The 19,499-nt window shown below is 55.5% G+C and overlaps 1 protein-coding gene across 2 annotated transcripts; it reads right to left on the reverse strand.

Annotated features, from left to right (window-relative positions):
• Window positions 1–280: 280 nt before the first annotated feature.
• Window positions 281–19,123, reverse strand: CNDP2 (carnosine dipeptidase 2). Of its 2 annotated transcripts, none has more exons than XM_080821680.1 (12): window positions 19,058–19,123; window positions 16,240–16,330; window positions 15,006–15,149; window positions 11,476–11,638; window positions 9,175–9,263; window positions 7,392–7,592; window positions 6,290–6,374; window positions 5,216–5,376; window positions 3,146–3,310; window positions 2,136–2,277; window positions 1,785–1,932; window positions 281–813 (listed from the first exon to the last, which is right to left on the reverse strand). In XM_080821680.1, exons 2-12 carry the CDS (start codon window positions 16,297–16,299, stop codon window positions 750–752), a joined length of 1,422 nt encoding a protein of 473 aa, XP_080677806.1. In that variant the 5' UTR covers window positions 16,300–16,330; window positions 19,058–19,123; the 3' UTR covers window positions 281–749. The 2 variants fall into 2 exon arrangements, with proteins under 2 accessions (XP_080677806.1, XP_080677807.1); XM_080821681.1 differs by lacking the exon at window positions 19,058–19,123 and adding an exon at window positions 18,514–18,529 and having other exon boundaries at window positions 283–813.
• Between the last annotated feature and the right edge of the window lie 376 nt (window positions 19,124–19,499).

The following is a 19,499-nucleotide window of genomic DNA, read 5'->3' on the forward strand; positions in this document are numbered from 1 at the left end:
GAGGGATGGGGAGGCTGGGAGGAAGCTGAAGAGGCTGCAGGGGACAGGGGCTTCCAAGCACGCCGCAGAGAAGCCGGGGCTCTCAGAACCGCTTCCCGTGTCACCATCCTGCCCCATTCAGTGTTGGGTGGGAGGACCCAGGGACGAGCACAGCCACTCTGCCTTTCCTTGTATGTGCTGGGGAGAGAAGGCAGGTGCCGGGCCCTCCCTGCAACCCCCCCCGATGTCCCCCGCAAAGGACAGGGTACCCCGCAGTGAGTCCGATGGGCAGGAACTCTCCCAGAGGCTTCATTTCTACTTTTTTATTTGGCAGCACATACTGAGAACAAAAAATCCTTCCAGTTAAGTTTAGGTTTTGAGGAATCATAATAAAGAGAAGACAGGAGACACCAGTACTGGCTTCAGGTCGTGCGAGCAGGACAGAACCCACATGAGGCCAACGGATCAGAAGGAGCAGCCCCAGGAGGCGCCGGGTGCCCCTGACTAAATCTCCCCAGCGCACGCATCCAAGTCGGGAGGCAGGGACGGGCCGGCCCGCACTGAGGGCTCCGTGCAGCCCAGCTGGCCGGCAGCCACAACCTGCAGTTGTGTGCTGGATCCTGGCTGTTCGCTGTAGACCTCACGCAGCCCACCTCCGGGAACGTGGCATGGTCGCTCCGCATGTGCCGGACGAGAGGCGAGGAGAGCGCTGAGCTGCACGGTCCTGAGTGGCGGGGACGGGCAGGGGACAGGGGCAGCGCTCCTCGCTCCTACAGCTGGGACACCTCGTACAGGTAGGCAGCCAGCATTTTGGTTCCTTCTATATAGTTCAGCCTGATGAAGAAGAATAGGCCGTCGTGTTGGCTGCTGTCCAGCGGTCCAGACGTGCGCCTGGCATCCTTTCCAGGAGTCCCACTGTCCTGGCTTGCTGGCCTATAGTTCCCTGGCCTTGAGAATTTGGCCACCTGGTTCTCAAGTGTGAGTTCAGTCCACCTGCCCCACTAGGGACCCATCCTGGTCGTGGTCTAACAGAAGACATGGGTCCCACCCAGTACCCAGTACTTAAGAAGAAAAGCCTCACTTTGCTCACAGCCCCTCCCTTTGTTTGGATAAGAGGCCTCCCCTGTGCCTGGATACCCAGGTCTCTGTCCCTTCCCTTAGCCTCTGTCTTAGCCGGTGACTAGCCCACCCCCGTGACCCCTGGATGGCTCCTGTTCTCTGTCCTTCTTGGCTCTTTGTATCGCCCACAGGTCCTCCCTGCCTGCCTGGACCCTCCTCCTCACAGCGCTAACTCAGGGACCACTGGCCATCCCTATTGGTTGAAGAGCCCGCCCCATGTCTGCATCAGCCAGAAACATATAAAGGGGGCTTGGGACCAGCAAGGACACTGACTTGCCAAACAGGCGAAGCACGGAGTTTCTTTAGGAGTCCTAGATGATGTCCTGAGACAAACACGGGCACTGGCTGAACCCCGCTGTGAAGAATCCCCCTACCCAGGGCCTGTCGCTGCCTCCCACTGGAGGTGCTCGCTACCCCGAAGACAAGACGGCAGCGAGCAGAGCACTGCCCTTGGGGGGCCTCCCTGCCCTCTCTTGCTCTCCTCTCAAAGCAGCCAGACAGGAGGGGAGGAAGGAGGTAGGGAGGGAGGAAGAAGGGAGGGAACAGGAGGGGAGGGGGGGCGGGAGGGAGGAGGAGGAGGAGAGCGAGGAGGCGGGGAGGGAGGGCACACCCAGGCTCTCATGGGTTTCTCATGGGCAGCCATGAGGAAATGAACCCAGGGCAGGACACAGGACCCAGAGCCTCACCTGTTGAGCTTCTCGTTCTGGGAGTGGGCGCCATCATCCGCTGAGCCCACAGGCAGCAGCATGACGTTCTTCCCCGTAGCCTCCTGAAAGGTCAAAGTCACAGGAATGCTGCCACCTTCCCTGGTCAGGTCGGGCTCGACACCAAACACTGGAGGAGAAGAGTAAAAGACACGGTGAGCTTTCAGGCGGCGAGGCTGGGGACCCGCAGCACTTACTACCCAGCGACAGGAGTCCGGACCCCAGGTGTGGCTCGGGGACGGCAGTCCCGCTCTCCAGGTGGGCGGCTGGCACGGCCCCACGCTGGGGGCTGTCCTCAGGGCCCTTGCCTGCATCCCCGGGGAGAAGTCTCACCTGTTTTCAAGGCTCTTCTCCCAGCCATGTAATGAGGGTGGTTGAAGTCAGACACCCAGGGCTTCCCACCATGGCCCATGTACACCTTGAACTTGTTGGGGCTATGCAGGTCGGCAAACTTCTTTGTCAGGTAGCTCGTGACCTGTGTCACAAACAAGACACACCGCACTGTAGTCTGGCCTCTGAGCCGGTGCTGAGGTCCCTCTGCAGGGGGATCTAGAAGGGGGTTGAGGGGGGCCCGCAACTAGTCTACAGTAAGTCTACACCCATCTACACCAGTTTAGAGAGTCTACGATGGGTCTCGTTTCTCGCTTCCTGCTGCGCAACACTGAGCACGACTGTGGTAACAAAGTAAGGGATTTTATCAAGAAACAAAATCCAACAATTTGAAGCTAAAAGGTAACACTTTCATTCAAGCAACCCACCCTTTACAGATGTTCCCACAGGATGATATTTAAATCAAGTCTTTAAAACACATCCCTTGATGTGCTTTACATTAATCATCATATGCAGACCAAGAGTGGAGCCCGGCGCTGACTGGTGCACATCTGATGACAGAAGCTCAGGCCTCAGTTTCCTTACAATAAGGAAGTCTCTGATGCCATCTCTCCAGGAAATTTCAGATGAGGGCAGGGTGACTGCCCCCTCTGGGACTTTCCCCCTCTGGAATCACGCCTGTCCACTCCGCACATTGGCTCAGATGTAACTCCTGTGGGTTCTCCCTGTAACATACTTGGCCCGAAGCTGGCATCTGCCCGGAAGCCTTACGATGAGGTCGAGGGTCAGGTTTTAGCATGTCTCAGCAGTGACAAAGGTCACACGTGATGCTTTTTATATGGCCTTTATCTCTGATCAGTTTCTGAACTGCTTATTCGAGCAATTATGGGGTTGCCAGGAGTCAAGAAGTAGGGAAGCGTGGGTCTGGGGTTCAGTGCCCTCCTGAAAGTCTCCATGCTCTGAGTCCGCCGTGGAGAAGCCACCCCCGCCCATGTCCCAGCTCCCTCACGTGCCTGCTCACTGACGACTTCTGGAGTCATGTTGGGCACGAGCCTGATGGAGAACTTGCCAACCACTTTCCTAGGAATCACGGTCTTGGCCCCTGACCCAGAAAAGGCGCCTTCGATCCCATGAAGGGAGAGGGATGGGTACCGCCATCGGTGCATCAGGATGTCTTTCTGCAGAACACAAGGAAAGGAGTCAGGGGATGACACTGTCTGCTTATGAAGGAGCGGCAATGGCATCTGAGAAGTTCCACCAGGCGGCCCGCGGCCTGGGGTCCACACCATCACGGGCATCAAGTACCCACCCTGGAGGGCTGAGACACTAGCCTGCCCCGAATGTGCTCTGGAACCTGCTTTGACACAGCACAGTGCGGGGGCTCTGCACACTCCCACAGCCTCAAGCGTGGCGTCTCCCGGCCTCACTGCCAGCGGCCAGGAGAGCCACGGGTTCCCACCGGCCCCACAGAATTCAAAGCAAGTCATGAGCCCGCCTATGTCAGAGTTCCCGCGGGGCCAGAGGCACCAGGAACCAGGAGAGAGAGGGCAGCACAGTGCAGGCCATCGTGAGCTTCCCGCCCCCCAGGGGAGCGGAATGCAGGGGTAGTTCCTACAGGAGCAGAGCCAGGACCATCCACGGAGCCCTGGGCCCAGGGACCACGACAAGCATCGTCACCCTCTGCCAAGGGGACTGGCCCAGAGCAGGCCCTCATCTCCTACACATGCGCCTGAGACCAGTGCCTCTCACACCCACTGTGCCCCAGCAGTGGCGCAAAACAAGTCCGAAGAGGCCACGTGGCCACCCGAACGACAGGCTGGCAAGGAGAAAGGTGACGTGGCTCCGGGCTCCTCAGGGACTCGGCCACCTCGTATGCGGACTTCCCATCTGTGAACCAAATGGGGTCAGTGAGGCGGGAAGGGAGACACGTGGCCCGAAAGGCAAACACCTCACACACAGACGCTGACTGCTAGGCAACGAGGCAGGAACAGGAGTCTGTTCAGAAACCAGCTTTCCCAGACACCCCCTTGCCCTGGACGAATCTCTCCCGGCCTCAGGCCCCTCCTGCCGGCGGTCCCCCTGCCAGCAGCCCCCCGCGCCACCTGCAAACGCCCGCTCCACTCGGGCTCACCGACCCTCCCCCGTGTGGCCTGCTTCCAGATGCCCCCAGGCCCGCCCCGTCCCACACCCCCAGCTCCAGGCTCTCCCCTGCAGCGGCCCCGCTGGCCTCCCGCCTCGCTGCCCCTGCTCCGACCTGCATCGCCTCTGCCGCCACTTGCCTGCCAAGGAGGGCTCATGAGCTCCTCCCTCGGCTCAAACCCATCACGTCCGCCATCTTCCAGGACAGCACACGCGCTCCTCGGGACACCACGGGCCTGCACACCGGGCCTTCTCAGTCCGAATCCCAGGCGGCCCAGGGCTAGGCCACCCCACGACCAGCTGGGCTCCCTGCGCCCTGCCCTGGTGCTCACTCCTGCTGACCCCTACCAGCCTCCCCTGCCCTGGAGTGGCCTCCACACTCTGTCACGCTTCTCTGCCCATCTGTCTCCTGGCGAGATGAAACTCACGGGCTGGGCCTGGCCATATCCCTCTTACACCCCAGGGCCTGTAGCTGCAATTCTACTAACGGCTACATCAGATGTAAACGCACACTAGTGCCACACAAGCCAAGAACTAGACTAATTAAGAGAAAAATCCCAACACAATTTTTTCTTCATAGTTAAGTAACTACTTTGAGCCAATGCTTTCCACCTTGGTCCTCGGCTGTTGGGGACACCTTCAATCATCTCTGTGCCCAGCGGTAAAACATCATTTTGCAAACGCAAATCAGGCAGAAGCTGCCTGCTACTGTGTGTTCTCTGTGTATGTTCTCCAGCTCCTGAGTTGTCAAAAGTCAACACGTGACATTTTTAAAAACCTCCTCCTTCCAATTCCAAGCCCGGTAAAGTGCTGCTTTCCAGCGTCAGGACCACCTGAGGGCTCGGGGACACACGCAGATGCCTGATCTCTGCCGGAAGCCCTGGCTCCTGCCCATGGGAGTCCCCAGCACAGGGCCCGTTGGGAGGCTGGCGGGGGGCGCCCACCTTGCAGCTGTGCAGCAGAGTCTCTGTCCCCACATCCCTGGCGTACTCCTCCAGGTCAAAGTCGATCTGGTCGTAGAGCTCCAGCTCCTCCTCTGTCACGGGGGCCACTGCCTCATTGATGCCGGGGATGAGGATCTTTCCTTTCTTGTCCACCAGAGAGCCTGGGAGGGCACAGAGGAGGGGTGCTCACTGGGCAGGCGGCAGAAACGCAGCAGCGCTCCCACGGGGGACAGGGGGGCCCCCACCCCAGTAGTTACAGTTCCTGGCAGAGTACTCAAGCCCTGCCTAGGAACAATCAGTTAAATGTCTAAACGACCCAGCGAGGGGAGCAGTAGCATCTCCCCACTGTAACACAGAGACGCAGAAGGGGGGGTGACCTGTCCCCTGTCATGGACCAGGAGACAGACCAAGCAGACTGCCTCTGGCAGGCTTCCTGTAAAAGCCACTACACTGATCAATAGCTCTTTTTTAATCCAGGTTGCATAAGAAAATAGCGGCTCCCAAGCGAAGGAGTCTGAGATGAACAGAGCAGAATAGGCTCCCATGCCAGAAACAACAGGCTGCACGTATGGTGTCAATTATCCAAGAGGGAAGGGGACAGAGCTTAGGCTAATCCTGGGGTGAGGCAAAGTGTCGTCAGCCTTGACCAGCAGGGTGCCGGAGGACGGGGCTGGGCCTCCCTCCCACAGGGCGGAGCAGAGGGGGCCCTCGCTGGGGCGCTGGGGGGCCAAAGAGACCGGGGCAGGTGCCCTCCAAGGGACGGAAAATACAACTGTGTCCTGTGATCCTAGAGGCCCGCTCAGACAGGGATGACGGAGCCAGGGACTGCCCGGGTTGGGCCCCTGAGGTAAGGCAAGGTTTAGTGACACACGGAGGGTCCCGGGAGACAGAGGCAGAAATGAAGCATCTTCACCTTTCAAAGGGAACGGTGAACGGAAGGAAGTCGTAACAGGGAAAGAGACAAAAGCAGTCCACAAAGAACGGTGACAGCGCCAAATGCTGAGGACAGCCTGAAACAAGGCCACTCTAGCTTGTCTCCCAAGTCACCGGGCAGTGAGTGGAACCCGTGCTTACCCATCAACGTGATGAGATCTGTCATGGCCTCGTGCACCGAGCCCCCGTACACGCCGGAATGGAGGTCTTTGTCACTGCACTCCACCTGGACGGACACAGAGAGCCCTCCGTCAGCCGCTCGGCGGGAACTCAGCCTGCCACGTGACAGTACGGTGAACAAAGAACATTCACGAGATCTGACAATCCTCAAAATCAAAATCTGCTCCCTTGAGGAACAAAGCAAGGCACTTCCTAAATTACAAAACTTTGGCAGCAACAAAAGAAATTCTCTTTTGGGAACGCTGACCGGGGGAAAGGGGGGGTGTTGACCACAGGTGCACACACACGGCTTCAGAGACCTTGCGCTCTTCTGCTGAAAGAGGACACCCACCATGAAAGGCAGCCTGTAAGGACCTTGAGCCTGAGGACCTGGGACCAGCACCCGCCCCCTGCTCCCTCACTAGCCTGTGACCAGCGTCGGGTTTGCGGCCTCGCCAGGCCGGAGTCTCCACACCTGTGAAATGGCAAAGTGGGAGTGACTGACCACAGCCCCGGGGCTCTTGCGTCAGACTGTTTGTAGTCTTGAGAGACGAAGGGCTCAGGGCAGCAGTGACGATGACGCTGGCATTTTCAGCCTCCAAATACTCCCTCACAGGAACCAATCCGCCCAGTGTGCCGGACCCAGCCTCGTCTGTGGAAGGGACGCGGGCTCACCTGAGCCCGGCCCTCCCGCGCTGCCCCTGCGCCCGGCTTCTGCGTCGAGCACGGCCACCCGGTCCCCTCGGGATTTCTGGTCTGGGCAGAACTAAGGGCTGCAAGGTGAACAGCCCAGTCTTGAACAGTACGTCTTTCTGCAGTGTTTGCTCAAGTCAGCTCTTAAATGGCTACAGCAGCTCATCTTTCCTCAACGGCTCCAAGGCAATTCTCCTAACACCCGGCAGCTCGGGGTGGCACAGAACGGACTGCGGCTGGACAATCCGGAAGGGGAGTCACACGCAGACCCGGCCCACTGAGAAGGCTCCGGGATTCTCCATTGCACGGGGCCCCTTCCTGCTACAGAAGGACAAGGGAGACTGTGGGCGGGGAAGAGACACCACAAAGCACGGAGAACTCGACACGCTACCTCAATGAAAAAGTAGCAAATGCCCCTGAGCCCGTAGGTGATGCAGGGCTTCTTCTTTCCCAGCCAGTAGTTGTCGGAGATGCAGACGTAGTCCACGTCTTTGAAGAACGTGTCTTTCCGGGAAAAAATCAGGTCATCCAAGCCTTCGGAGCCCGACTCCTCCATGCCTTCCAGACAGAACCGGACGTTGACTGGGATTTCCTGCGGGAGGGAAAGGAGCGTCGGGAGCCTTCAGTTCTCGCGCGCTTTTCTTTCTTAGGCACCGCACAGAGAAGTCCCCAGATGCTTTGCAATCACAAATCTCACTCGACTTCCTCCAGACCCGTCGGGTGGGCTGTGTGCGCCCTGTGGTGACCCTCAGTCCTCACGTGCTGGGCGGTCCGGGCACATGCACGGAGCCGGCTGCAGCCACACCCGCACTGCGGGCTCCTGCGGTCACGGTGTGACCACACTTCCTACCCGCAGGGACCGCCACGCGCCCCAGCACCAATCAGGAGTCTCCAGGGAAGCCCGAGTGACTCTCTCCACACCACAGGCCACAACACAGTGTGGCAGGGACCGGCCACCACCCCCGCACGCCAGAGCGAGAGGGCGCCTGCTCCCATGGCCGGGCGCTTCGCACCCCGACCCCCCACCTTCCACGCACCAAAGGCCCTTCTCCCGCAGAGCCCACGGAAAGAGCGAGGCGCTGCCCCGCTTGGCTCCTGCTCTGTCTTCCAGGCTCCCCGGCGCCGTGCAGGGAGGCGGCCCTTCCACAGAGGAGCGCACGGAGGGGCACCCAAGCGAGGTGACTTGCCGAAGGTCACACAGGCTACAAAGTGGCAGAGCCCCCATGTGGAGACAAATCCCTGGGGTCCTTGTTCAGAACTGCCCCCAGACAGCCCTCTACACCACCCAGGTCGCCCCCTGCTTCTGCCTCCCGAGCACAATCTTTCCTGGGACCCGGCCCGTGGAGGGGCATAAGTGAAGGGCTCTGGCGGCTCCGCCCTGCACACAGCCACCCTCCTCTCGGTCACCCCCAGATCCCAGGGGCCCTGGAAAAGGGGGAGCCTTCATGGTCTCTGAGCCCAGTCAGCTGGAGGTTCTGAGCCTATGCTCCCTCCTGTGCAAAATGACACCGCGGACCAGAGAGTCCCAGGCCCTCTCCAGACCCACCACTCGCCCTTTGACAAAAATGCTTGTCTCGTTATTCTTATTTTATCACGGTACAAGATAAAGCACGATGCAAAAACAGTCTACACAGCAGTGAGGATCAGGTTAAAGACAGTTGAAAAGATCAGTAAGTAACAAAATACAAGGTCTCTGACAGCTAGAAGTCTGGGCGCCCTGCTCCTCCCTACTTTCCTATTTTACAAACTTTAGACAGGGGCAGGTATTTCAGTTAAGGAAATGTATCTTAAAAAAAAAGAATTTTTCAGGAAGATAAAAACCACCCTGAGAAAGCTAGGGGTCACCCACTACCACACAGCCTGCGACTTAGCCTCTGGGTGAGGCATCTCAGCGGCAGAGCCTGTGGCTGAAAACTCGAATTTCAGGTGCTGGCTGGGGTCCCGCTGAGTCATCAGTACTATGACCTCCGGGCAACTATAAAACAATTACAATTCCTAAAGCTGGAGAACAAACCTACAATCTTACCTCTGATCCCACTGTGCTGATACAGTTTTGGGGGACCTTGCCTTCTCATATCCCGGGGATCTTTGATCTTTACTGGCTGTTCTGGGAACACACAGCCCTGCTTTGTACCGCTCTGCTGGAGCAAGGCAGTTAGATGTGATTCAAGTACCTGATTTGTCTTCTGGAAGGCTTCCAGGGCGTTCAGCCAGCCGGCCACTGGCCCCTTATCATCGGTTGCACCTCTCCCATACAATCTGCCTGGAACGGCAACCAGCAAACCCAGTCACAATCCCAAGGAAACAGACAAGAAAGCGTGTTGCTGGTGCACAGCTGACAGCATGTCAGCGCCCCCACGGGCAGCTGGCCCGAGAACCCCTCTTCCAAGCGGAAGCCCCGTTTTCATTCTGTCAGAGTCCCGAGTCCCGCTCCTCCAGTACTGTGAGACTCTGCCAGAGAACTCTCCATAATCACCAAGAGCAAGCCCGTGGCTGCTCCCAGCTCCCCGCCCCTCCTGCCAGCAGACACCGCAGTCAGCCACGCTCCTGTCCCTGCCGACCCAGGATGGAGACTGCTGAGACTGCTCCAAGGGGCAGTGGCAGCCGACTCATTCCTCCCAATCTACCTCCTCCACCAGCTGGTAGCAGATAAAGGTAGGCAACCTGGTCATATGTAGGACCCACAATGCACCATCATCAAGAGAGAACTAGAAATCTCACGTAACCCCAATTGTGACACCTAATTTGGTAAGGAGAAGAATAGATCCATTATTTACTTCTCCATATTATCCCTTTGAAAACCAAAGGACACGTTTGCTACTGCTTCTCCTCCATGTCGTTCGTCTCAGGATCCAGGATCCCCCCTCTGCACACCCCCTCCTGGGACCCCTAACAAAGGTCGGTAGGCACTGGCCACCACAAAGGTCACGGGGCTGTTGACCGCAGACCCTGCTCCCTGCCCTGTCATATGATGCATAAGCTCATCAGAGGGGGACCAGGCCGGAGTAAGGACAGCACTCGGGCCAAGGCGTGCTCAGGGTTCAGTCCCTCTCTGGCCAGGTCTGTGATGGCCAGGCCTCACACTTGCTCATTCCCAGCGTGTTTTCAGTATTTAGTATTTCAGCAAGACCACCCTGAAGCAGCAGGACGCTTCAGGCCATCGCCACTTTGGGAATTTCTTTCTATAAACTAAACCCACTTCTCACAAAAGCTACAGAATTCTCCTAAAAAGCATCCTTGCTCCTGTGATAAGCACTGACTGAATCACTCACTCCGACATTCTAAAACTGTGCGGGACAGAGGTGCCCACGGCGTTGTGCTCCCTCCCTCCCAAGCCCCCCTGACAAGAAGGACGGCATGCCGCCAGCTGACCACAAGGAACCTTATCTGTGGGACGAGGTGTTACCCCAGCTTCATCCACCCCGAGACCCTACCGCGGGTGCCTGTCTGTCTGCCAGCTTTGGGAAGCAGGGAGTGGGAGGCCTCCCAGAAGGACAGTGGGTGAACAGTGCTGGTGCAGAAGCCGGGGTCACCTGGCACAGTTGCCAGAGCAGCGCTGAGGAGAGGCGCGTGGGAGGGACAGAGGAACCCCGCTGAGTCTCCCGAGAGGTGTCAGGGAGAGACACATGGCACTGAGGTCCTCAGTCAGGCACTCAGACACATGGCACTCAGGTCCTCTGCTATTCCCATAGCAGGGAGAAGAGGCGGGGAGGACTCACAACTCCGACAAGCAACAGGCGAGCTCTCGGTAAGGGGCGTGCGTTGGCTGGGGAGGAGCCCCGCGGGGACTGCGCGCCCACAGGAGCACGGTGGGGGCGAGGGTGACCTCCGGGTCTGTGGAGGGGCAAGGGAGGTGGGGGGACCGTGTGGAGGCGGGGGACGGGGAACAAGGAGGAAAGGCGGGCCGGAGAGCAGAGACACAGTATTCTACTGCAGACAGCGGAAAGGGGAACAGCCGCGGACGTGCGGGGCTAACGCTCAACGGGGCCACTGGGAAGTCGGCGACCGCGCTGTGATCCGACCACGGCGCGGAACCGAATCCCCGCAGTGACGGTGCTGCGAGTGACACGTCTCCTCGACCCTGCACAGTAACGGACACAGCGGACCCCGAGCCAGGGAAAGGTCTGGACAGAAACCCAGCGCATCTAGTTATAAGGACTCTGATTACAGACAGTCCAGACTTAGCCCAAGGGGGTGACCCACAAGTGAAGGGGCTTCTTCATCTGGCCAAAGACCTTCAGGTATGGAGACATGGAGATTCAGGAATGAAGGCAGGAAGAGGCTCCATACCAGAGGGGTCAGGAAGAAGGGAGGGCAGCCTGCAGTGGGTCCTAGACAGACAGTCTCAAGTGCCCGTGGGTGTGTGGCCCGGGCGGGGCTCGAGGACCATTCCCGAGTGGTCATTACATCCCCAGCCAGTGCACCCCCTCAGGCAGAAGAGCAGGAAGGCTTCTCCAGAGGAAAGTGTCCCTTACCGTCACGTTCCACCAAGGTGAAGGGCTCGCTGTCCCAGCCATCCTCCAGGGCTGCCGGCTGCACGTCCAGGTGTCCATAAATACACACGGTTTTCTTCTGCGGGTTGGAGCCCAGCTTGCCGAGTAAAATGGGAGGGAGCGGAATCTCAGAGCCGTCAGGGAGCTAAGAGTCGAGAAGGAAGCAATCGAGGACGGCCTTTGTTTAAAAAAATTGGGTGCTTATAGTAGGTATTATTAAAGTACCTGGACCATTTTATGTGTTCTTATCAATCAGCCTATATCGTAGAGTTCAAGAACACAGTGTTCCGCTGCATCAGTAATGGACAAGACATTCCTTCCCCATAATCCAGAGCACTTAGACTGTATAATGTTCACCAACTGTAGGCAGTTTGGTAAATTTTTAAAAGCTGATTTTTTTTTTAACTTTTACATTAAGAAAGCATATTATGAAGACTAAGTTTGGGGTACAACTTTGCTCGTTATTTTTAAAATAATGGATGAAAACTACTACCATCTTCTTAAAGCAGGAGATACACATTTGAAATTCTGCATGTGGATCACAATTGTGCACAGAAAAGGATGCAGACCGGGACAGAAGGGAACAGAATTTGCAGCAAGCCACAGTAAAACCAGCAGTGAGAGCCAGGAGCCCCATCCTCACGCTGAACCAGTCTCCCATAAGCCCCTGAGATCAGAGGTGCGGGGGTCCAGGGTCTCAGGGTATCAGAGCGCTAAGTGGACAGGTGTCTAGGTAGCGTGCAGGCCGCTAGGATTCTTGCAGGATCTGTCTTTCCAGTGAACTGCACTTGGAAACACTCACCTCAGTAACTCTTGGTAAGCCCCAGCAGCCCTAGGACTGACTCAAGGTCGCCCCCCTCCCACACATGAAGCACTCCCAGGGCTGGTTCCCACACATGAAGCACTCCCAGGGCTGGGTTCACGCACTGCTTCCCAGAGGACAGCCCCAGCCATGAGGGGCAAAGAATAGTTCCTTAGACTCACGGCCCTAGTCACACTTGACATGTGGCACTATGGCTGCCACTGGCCCGCCACTGGCCTCAGGAGAACCACGATTTTTAAATGATTGATTTTCTCTAAATAAATTTCTACTCAATATAGCTAAAATACTGAAATACTTTACCGTTTTTCTGAGATGTCAATTGGGCCCACAGATAAATTGTGCTGAAATTCAGACTACAAATTGTAAATCTCTGCCCGGGCATCCCTAACTACTTGCAACAGGGAAGAAGGAAGTCTGGCTAGAAACACAGTCACGTGCTTACAGGCTACCACGTCAGGTTACCACTCTCCTGGAGGACCTGTCTGGGCAAATGTCTTCGACAGGGATTCCACACGTCTCCCCGCTTCTGCCCCATCCCCGCGGCCACCTCCCCGCTCCAGTTCCCAGCCCTACGCTCACGGCCCTGGCGCCCAACGGGCCCGAGTCCATCCGCTACACTTGGTGCACTTCTTCCCTCCCCTCGCTGCTCGCACACAAGCCATGACCGTCCCATTTCCTCAGCACTTCTGTCTGGAGGTCAGGACCCCCAGTGACCAGGTCCCCCAGGTGTCCTGGCCATGCGCCCTTCCCATCCTCCTTCCTGGGCAGCAGCTAGGCAGCAGACAGGCCCGACGTGACGTTACCTGCAGCAGCCTAGGCAGTGGGCCTGAGACCAAAGAGCCCGCCAGCAGCCTTCCCCACCATCCATGCCCGCCTTCAAGCCTTGCCCACCGGGGCCCAGGCTCTGAGGTCCATCACTAAGACCTGAGCTCCAAATGTCACTGTTCCCCCAGAAGCCCGAGGATGCCCCGGCTTCTGCATGTACCCGTGATGACACCCAACTCCACCTCCACACCCGCCCCAAGTCATCACGGCTTCCTAAAACATGGATCACTGCTGTGACATGAAGTGATGGCAAGAGAAGCTCCAAAGACTGTCACCTTACACTACAAGGATCTCTGCAGAACTTTTCTAACGGTGACAAAATCAGTCAATTCCTCGATAAGAATAGGTCTTATGTAATTCGGGAGGGCTGCCGTCACTTATCTTTTGTGGAAGGCTCTTTCTGAAGAAATGCACTGCAGTATCAGTGTTAAATAGAATAAATCTATTGTAATGAAGCCACTCTTGTAAATTGTTTGCCACCTAGATTTTTGTTTTGTTGTTTTTTTACTATATTAGGAAAAAAGGGAAGGGGAGCAAATCAGTTATGCTTCTCAAGAAAATATCAAGTGGGGAAAAGTGCCAAGAAGATACAGTGTATCTTAGGTCAATTATGACATTTCTGGCCAAATGAAATCTCATACATACAATACTGAGTGGGAATCAGGAGACCCATGTTTGAATCTCCTTTCACCATCAACTGATTGTGGGTGCCCAGTGGAGAGACAGCCCACCTGGGCCTCTGGGTTCTTCTCTTTATGAAAAGACCAGATGCCACTGAATGTCCACACATAAAACCCCAAGACTATCATACCAGCGGACACTTCCATCACCAGGCAAGAGAATCGAGATAAGCCAAACCCTGTCACCCCCTGTAATATAAAAGAATATTACAAACTTGGAAAATACATGACATGACACATGCTATTAGTGTGGGACTTAAAATCATCTGAAACTAAAAAAGTGAAATAATATACCATTAGTGAGATGGTTCATTCATGTCAGGAAGAAAATGAACCAATGTCACTGGTCAGAATCCTACAGTCAAATGCAGCTGGCGCCCAGGCCCAGTGGCTCTTCTTCAGGAACGAACTCATATAAAAGTGCTGTTTCTACCAGCTGGGATGCAGGGGGCACAGCACAGTGAGTGGGGGTCTTTATCCGTTTTACACCTACACAGACAGTGTCCAACTTCCTAGTTTGAATGCACTCAGCTTTCTAGGGGGCAATCTCAGTGATTTTCAAAGAGTGGCCACGACATTACTTCTTCTTTTTTTTTTTTTTTTAAAGTAGGCGCCACACCCAGCATGGAACCCAACTCGGGGCTTGAACTCACAACCCGGAGATCAAGACCTGAGCTGAGATCAAAAGTCAGATGCTTAATCCACTGAGCCACCCAGGTGCCCTGACACTAACTTACTTCTGAGTAACCTCAACACTTGAAGAAAAATGCTGAGTATTACAAAAGCTTTGCCCCCATCCAGTTAAGAAAATTATACAGTTTAGTATCCCAATCAGGACTTTTTTGTTTGTTTTAAAGACAAGCAAATTATCTGAAGCAAAAGATGGTTTAAGAACACGCTGAGTCCTACATGCCTGGGTGGCCCAGCTGACTGAGCGTCCAACTCTTAATTTCAGCTCCGGTCATGATCTCAGGGTTGTTAGATTGAGCCCCATGTTGGGCTCCGCGTTCAAAATGGAGTCTGCTTGAGATTGTCTCTCCCTCTCCCTCTGCCCCTTCCCCAGCTCACATGTGCCTTCTCTCTCTCAAATAAATAAATCTTAGGAAAAAAAAAAAGAATGTGCTGGGTCCTTAGGTAGGTCTGCTAATTGTGGTTCTGTAATTCCCAGAGCACCAGTGCCATACCTTCTGTTTTCCAATATCTACCAATTCCACTGAGCCACCCAACTGTTTGATCTCTGCAGCAGCAACTTCCAGCATCTTCCTGATTTCGCCTCTCTTCTCGGGCCACGCAGATACACTCTGAATGGCTACCCATTCTGCGAGTTTCTGTTTGTGGAAAATAAGCAAAAAGGGATTCTGGAAAGGTGCTCCTTTAAGGAAGAAAGTATTCACAAATTTGCTGCCTGCAACCAGTCCATTTTTAACATGATGGCTAGATGTCGAAGAAAAGAGCAATCACATTTGTTTTTTGTTTAACATTTTAAAAAACCTGGCTGTATCAAGAACTACAGCATAACAGAAAAATGTCAGACTGTGTGTTTTTAACCATTAAGCATGAGATGAATGTGAAATGTACAAAGTTCCATAAATAAGTTTATAACTGAATCTAACAAAATTACAACTACAACATAGAGAAAATACCCAACATTTTCACAGTCTAAGTTAGTTTGTTATTCATGCTCTCTATGGCCAAGTTCTTTGCAGTATAATTGTTAGACTGAGAGTCAAGATTTCATCTGGAATGTCTTCCGAGAATAACTTTAAAGCACAGTTCTTTAATGTCAAGAAACAGATTTAATTTACAACATTACCAAATCATTTAAAACAGATGAAATGCAAAAAAAAAGTTAAATTTCTTTAGTCTCTATGTACCATAAGAAATTGTACATGCAGATTAAATAAAAATCTCTCATTAGCTCTGCTATTTCTGGAAAATATATATTTTTTGTCAAAAGCTAAAAGTATAACTTGCATACTATTACGATGAGGCAGAGAAGACCTCTAGCTAATACACATACACTTTCTGGTTACCATCTCTTTTGTGCGGTGAGAGAGCTGTAAGAGCCACTCTCTCAGCGAACTCTAAGTGTGTAACACAGTACTATTAACTACAGTCGCCAGGCTGTTACAGTCAATCCCTAGAACTTACTCGTAACCGAAGCCCGGACCCTCGACTGACCTCTCCCCCTTTCCGCCAGGCCCCAGCGGCCACTATTCCACTTCCTGCTTCTGAACCTTCAACTTTTCAAGATTCCACCTATAAGTGAGATCATGCAGTATTTGTCTCACTCTGTCTAGACAGTATTTTTAATACTTAATTTAAGTGGCACAGCTCCTACTAGTTTCTTGAAAGTTCCTCTGAGCCCTGCTGGATTAAAACTAATTTTAACGTTTACTACAATAAACATTCCCTTACCTTAATGTAGCGATCCTGATTTTGATCGACATATTTAAACAGGGTAGTGAGGGCGGACATCCTTCAACCAGATCGCACACCTTGAAGGCTCCTGGAAGGAAAACCCACCCGTCAGTACTGCCAGTGGATGGCCTGACTGAGCGGCAGTCCCGGAGGCCTCCTATTTAAACAGATAAAGAGCGGCTCCGCCCTCGAGGCCATCATGAGGTCTCCAGGAAGTGAGCCAAGAAGCTTGGGGAAGCAGTCAAGGTCTCACAGTGATCTCCTTCTCTTTTCTCAGAAGGAAAATGTGCACAAAATTGTGTGTCAGAATGGCACATAACCAAAGAAAGGGTCTGAGCCGAAGACCATCTGATGAAAATTAGAAGCAGGTAGCTCCTGGCAACACTGACTTACCAGCACTCAAATTTTTTGGTAAGCACACAGAAAACTTACCATTTACTATTACCACAGAGGAAATAATCACTCCAAGGATGCCAGCAAAAGTGTCACATCCTGCTACTGTCACAAACCCACAACACAGCAAACAAAACCCAAGGAGAGGTAGATAAATTGTTTTAAAAGTTGATAATCTGAGCCCAGTGGTCAAAGGCAACATGTGACACCCCCACAAAGGCCTGATTAAGATAAAGGAACCTCTGTGGAAACCACAGCCTCCCCCCAGGGTGCATTTGCTATCCTGTGTGGGACCCAATACACTCTGCTCCACCTTGCAAATGCAGGGGAAAGGAAATCATCTCACTAGTCATCTTTAAAATGGGAATGTACAGGAAACAAAAAGGATCCTGGTCTGGGGACTTCCAAAATTGTCTCCACCCTCCGACTGACATTTCAAATTCCATCAAGTGGCAAGACTGGCCTGAAGCAGCCATGGGAAGAGCTCGGCCCGACCACAGTGATACCAAGGATGTCAGAAATGCAGCTGTAGTCCCAAGATCCTACAATATCTAGGTAGTTCTAAGGCCTGTGGATGGACACACTGTAGACCCAGAGTACTTTTTTCTGGGGATGGGATTCCAAAGTGATTGCTCAACAGAGGAGTGACTGTATAGTGACATCAGGCCTGGCAGCTGTTGTGCAGATTAAGGAAGTTACCCTCAACCCGTGCGCAGCAGGACTTCGGTAAGGGCAGGGCAAACCAGCCAGTTCGCAGAGCCTCCATCCTCCTCTCCAAACCACCACCACTGGGCATAAAATATTTACAAACCTCCTAGCCAGCCTAGCCTGCTTCAGCTGAGACTTTTATCTGAAAGACAAGACAGTCCACAATGCTGGAAAGGCATTTCATGAGCACTAGTAAGTCAAATTTTCATGTCACCAATAATGCAAACAAAGAAGCTATCGATGACAATTCGCTACGCTGGGCACTTTTCATTCAGGTCCCTGGTCATGATATAGCCCAAATCCCAAGCTCACCAAGCACACTCTCATTAGTGCCGCCAAATTAACCAATGGCAGGACACCTGGGTGCCTCAGTCCATGAGGCGTCTGCCTTCCGCTCAGGTCATGATCCCAGGATGCTGGGATCGAGTCCCACACTGGGCTCCTTGCTCAGTGGGGAGCCTGCTTCTCCCTCTGCCTGCCACTTCCCCTGCTTGTGCTCTCTCTCTGAGAGAAGAAAAGAAAAATTAACCAATGGCCTTCCGTTGGTTCACCCCAATACATAACTACCCAAGTTGCACTTTTCCCAGAGACTAAACAGAGACCGGCCTGCTCAGCTCTCCACGCCAAGTCCCCAGGGCTGGCTAAAAAGTAACTCCTTCTCGGAATTAGTAACCTAGTCAGAGGAGGTCAAGCCAGGGCCAGTTTCACCCTCCCCCTCAAGTCTGGGTTACTCCTGTCCCAACCTGCCACTCCTCCCCATCCAGTCCCCAGCCCACGACATGGGGCCACTTTCCTTGCCCCGCCCCTCCCCCGTGAATCCCACCGATGAAGGGAAAAGCGATGCGGGGGAGTGAACAAGAGCACACATTATGCTTCCAAAGTACATGCCAGGAGCTCTAAAATGTCCTGGGGGCGGGGTGACATCACGTGAACGATGAAGCCAGGGAGAGGCAAGGCCAAATGAGACCGGCAGCACCTGGGCCCCTCTGGCGGTGCCTACGACTGACTGAGCTCTGAGCGTCCCCGTCCTTGTCCCTCGGGAATTCGGGGCACATCGTGGAGTAAAGAGACGCACGAATCCTGGCTTTAAACCCACAGAAGCCAGTGAAACCGGGGCAGGAAGGTCCAACGCGCCCACTCCGGGGCTTGATCCCGAACATGTGTACAAACCCTCCTTCGCCACTCGTCCCCGCACACGGGAGGGGCAGCTGGCGACACCGCGTCAGCGCGAGGAAGACCGTCCCCACCCAGGGGGTGGCTGGCAGGGGCCCCTCCCGGGGGCAGGACCAGCTCCGTCTTCCAGACGAGGAAGCAGCTGAGGACGCGACCGAGCGCGCCGCCCCCGGCCCGAACGCTGCCACCTCCCGGCCTCAGACGCCGGCGGGACCCAGCGACCCCTGACCCCGGGCCTCCGCCGGGCGCGGAAGGGCTCTGGTACCCTGCGGGGCTCGTCAGGGGCCAGCAGCTGACGCCTCTGCGCGCCCTTCCCGCCGCTGGCAGCCCGCAGCGCCTCGGACCCCCGGGAAGGCCTTCTTCCCACGGGGACGCCCGCCCTTCCCGTCCCTGCTGGCCCCGCGGAACGGGCGGCGGGCCAGGCCGCGGCCCCGCTCCCACAAGCCGAGGCGCGACTCCGGCCGTCCCCCGCGAACCGCCCGCCCCGGCCCCACCCGAGCTCGCCGGGTCCCGCCAGACTCTGCCCGCGTAAGCCCCTCACCGCAGCGGCCGCCGCGCCGGTTCCGCACCACGTGCCCGGTCACGCCCCTGGCACGGGCCCGCCTCCCGCCGTCCCGCCCACCAATCCCCGGCCTCGCTCGGAGGGCAGGCGGGGCGTCCGCCCTGCCCACCAATCCCAGGCCTCGTCTGCAGAATGGGCCTCGCCCCGCCCCACGTCGCCCCGCCCCGCCCCGCTCACCGGTCACCGGGCTGGTTGGAGAGCGGGCGACTGCCCGCGCCGCCCTGTCCCCCAGCTCCGGGGTCCGGCGGAGGGCCGGTTTCCCAAGCCGGAACCCCACCTCACCCCACCCCACCCCACCCCCCAGCCCGCTTCTTCCTTCTCGCCCGGTTCCGCCGGGCGGGGTTCCGGTCCGTGGACCGTGAGGCCCTGAGGTCCCAGGAGGGGGTCCACGCCCCACCCTCGGGCCTCTCAGGCTGGTCCC

The sequence above is a fragment of the Martes martes genome (assembly GCF_963455335.1).
Source record: "Martes martes genome assembly, chromosome: 13".
In the NCBI taxonomy this organism is placed as follows: domain Eukaryota; kingdom Metazoa; phylum Chordata; class Mammalia; order Carnivora; family Mustelidae; genus Martes; species Martes martes.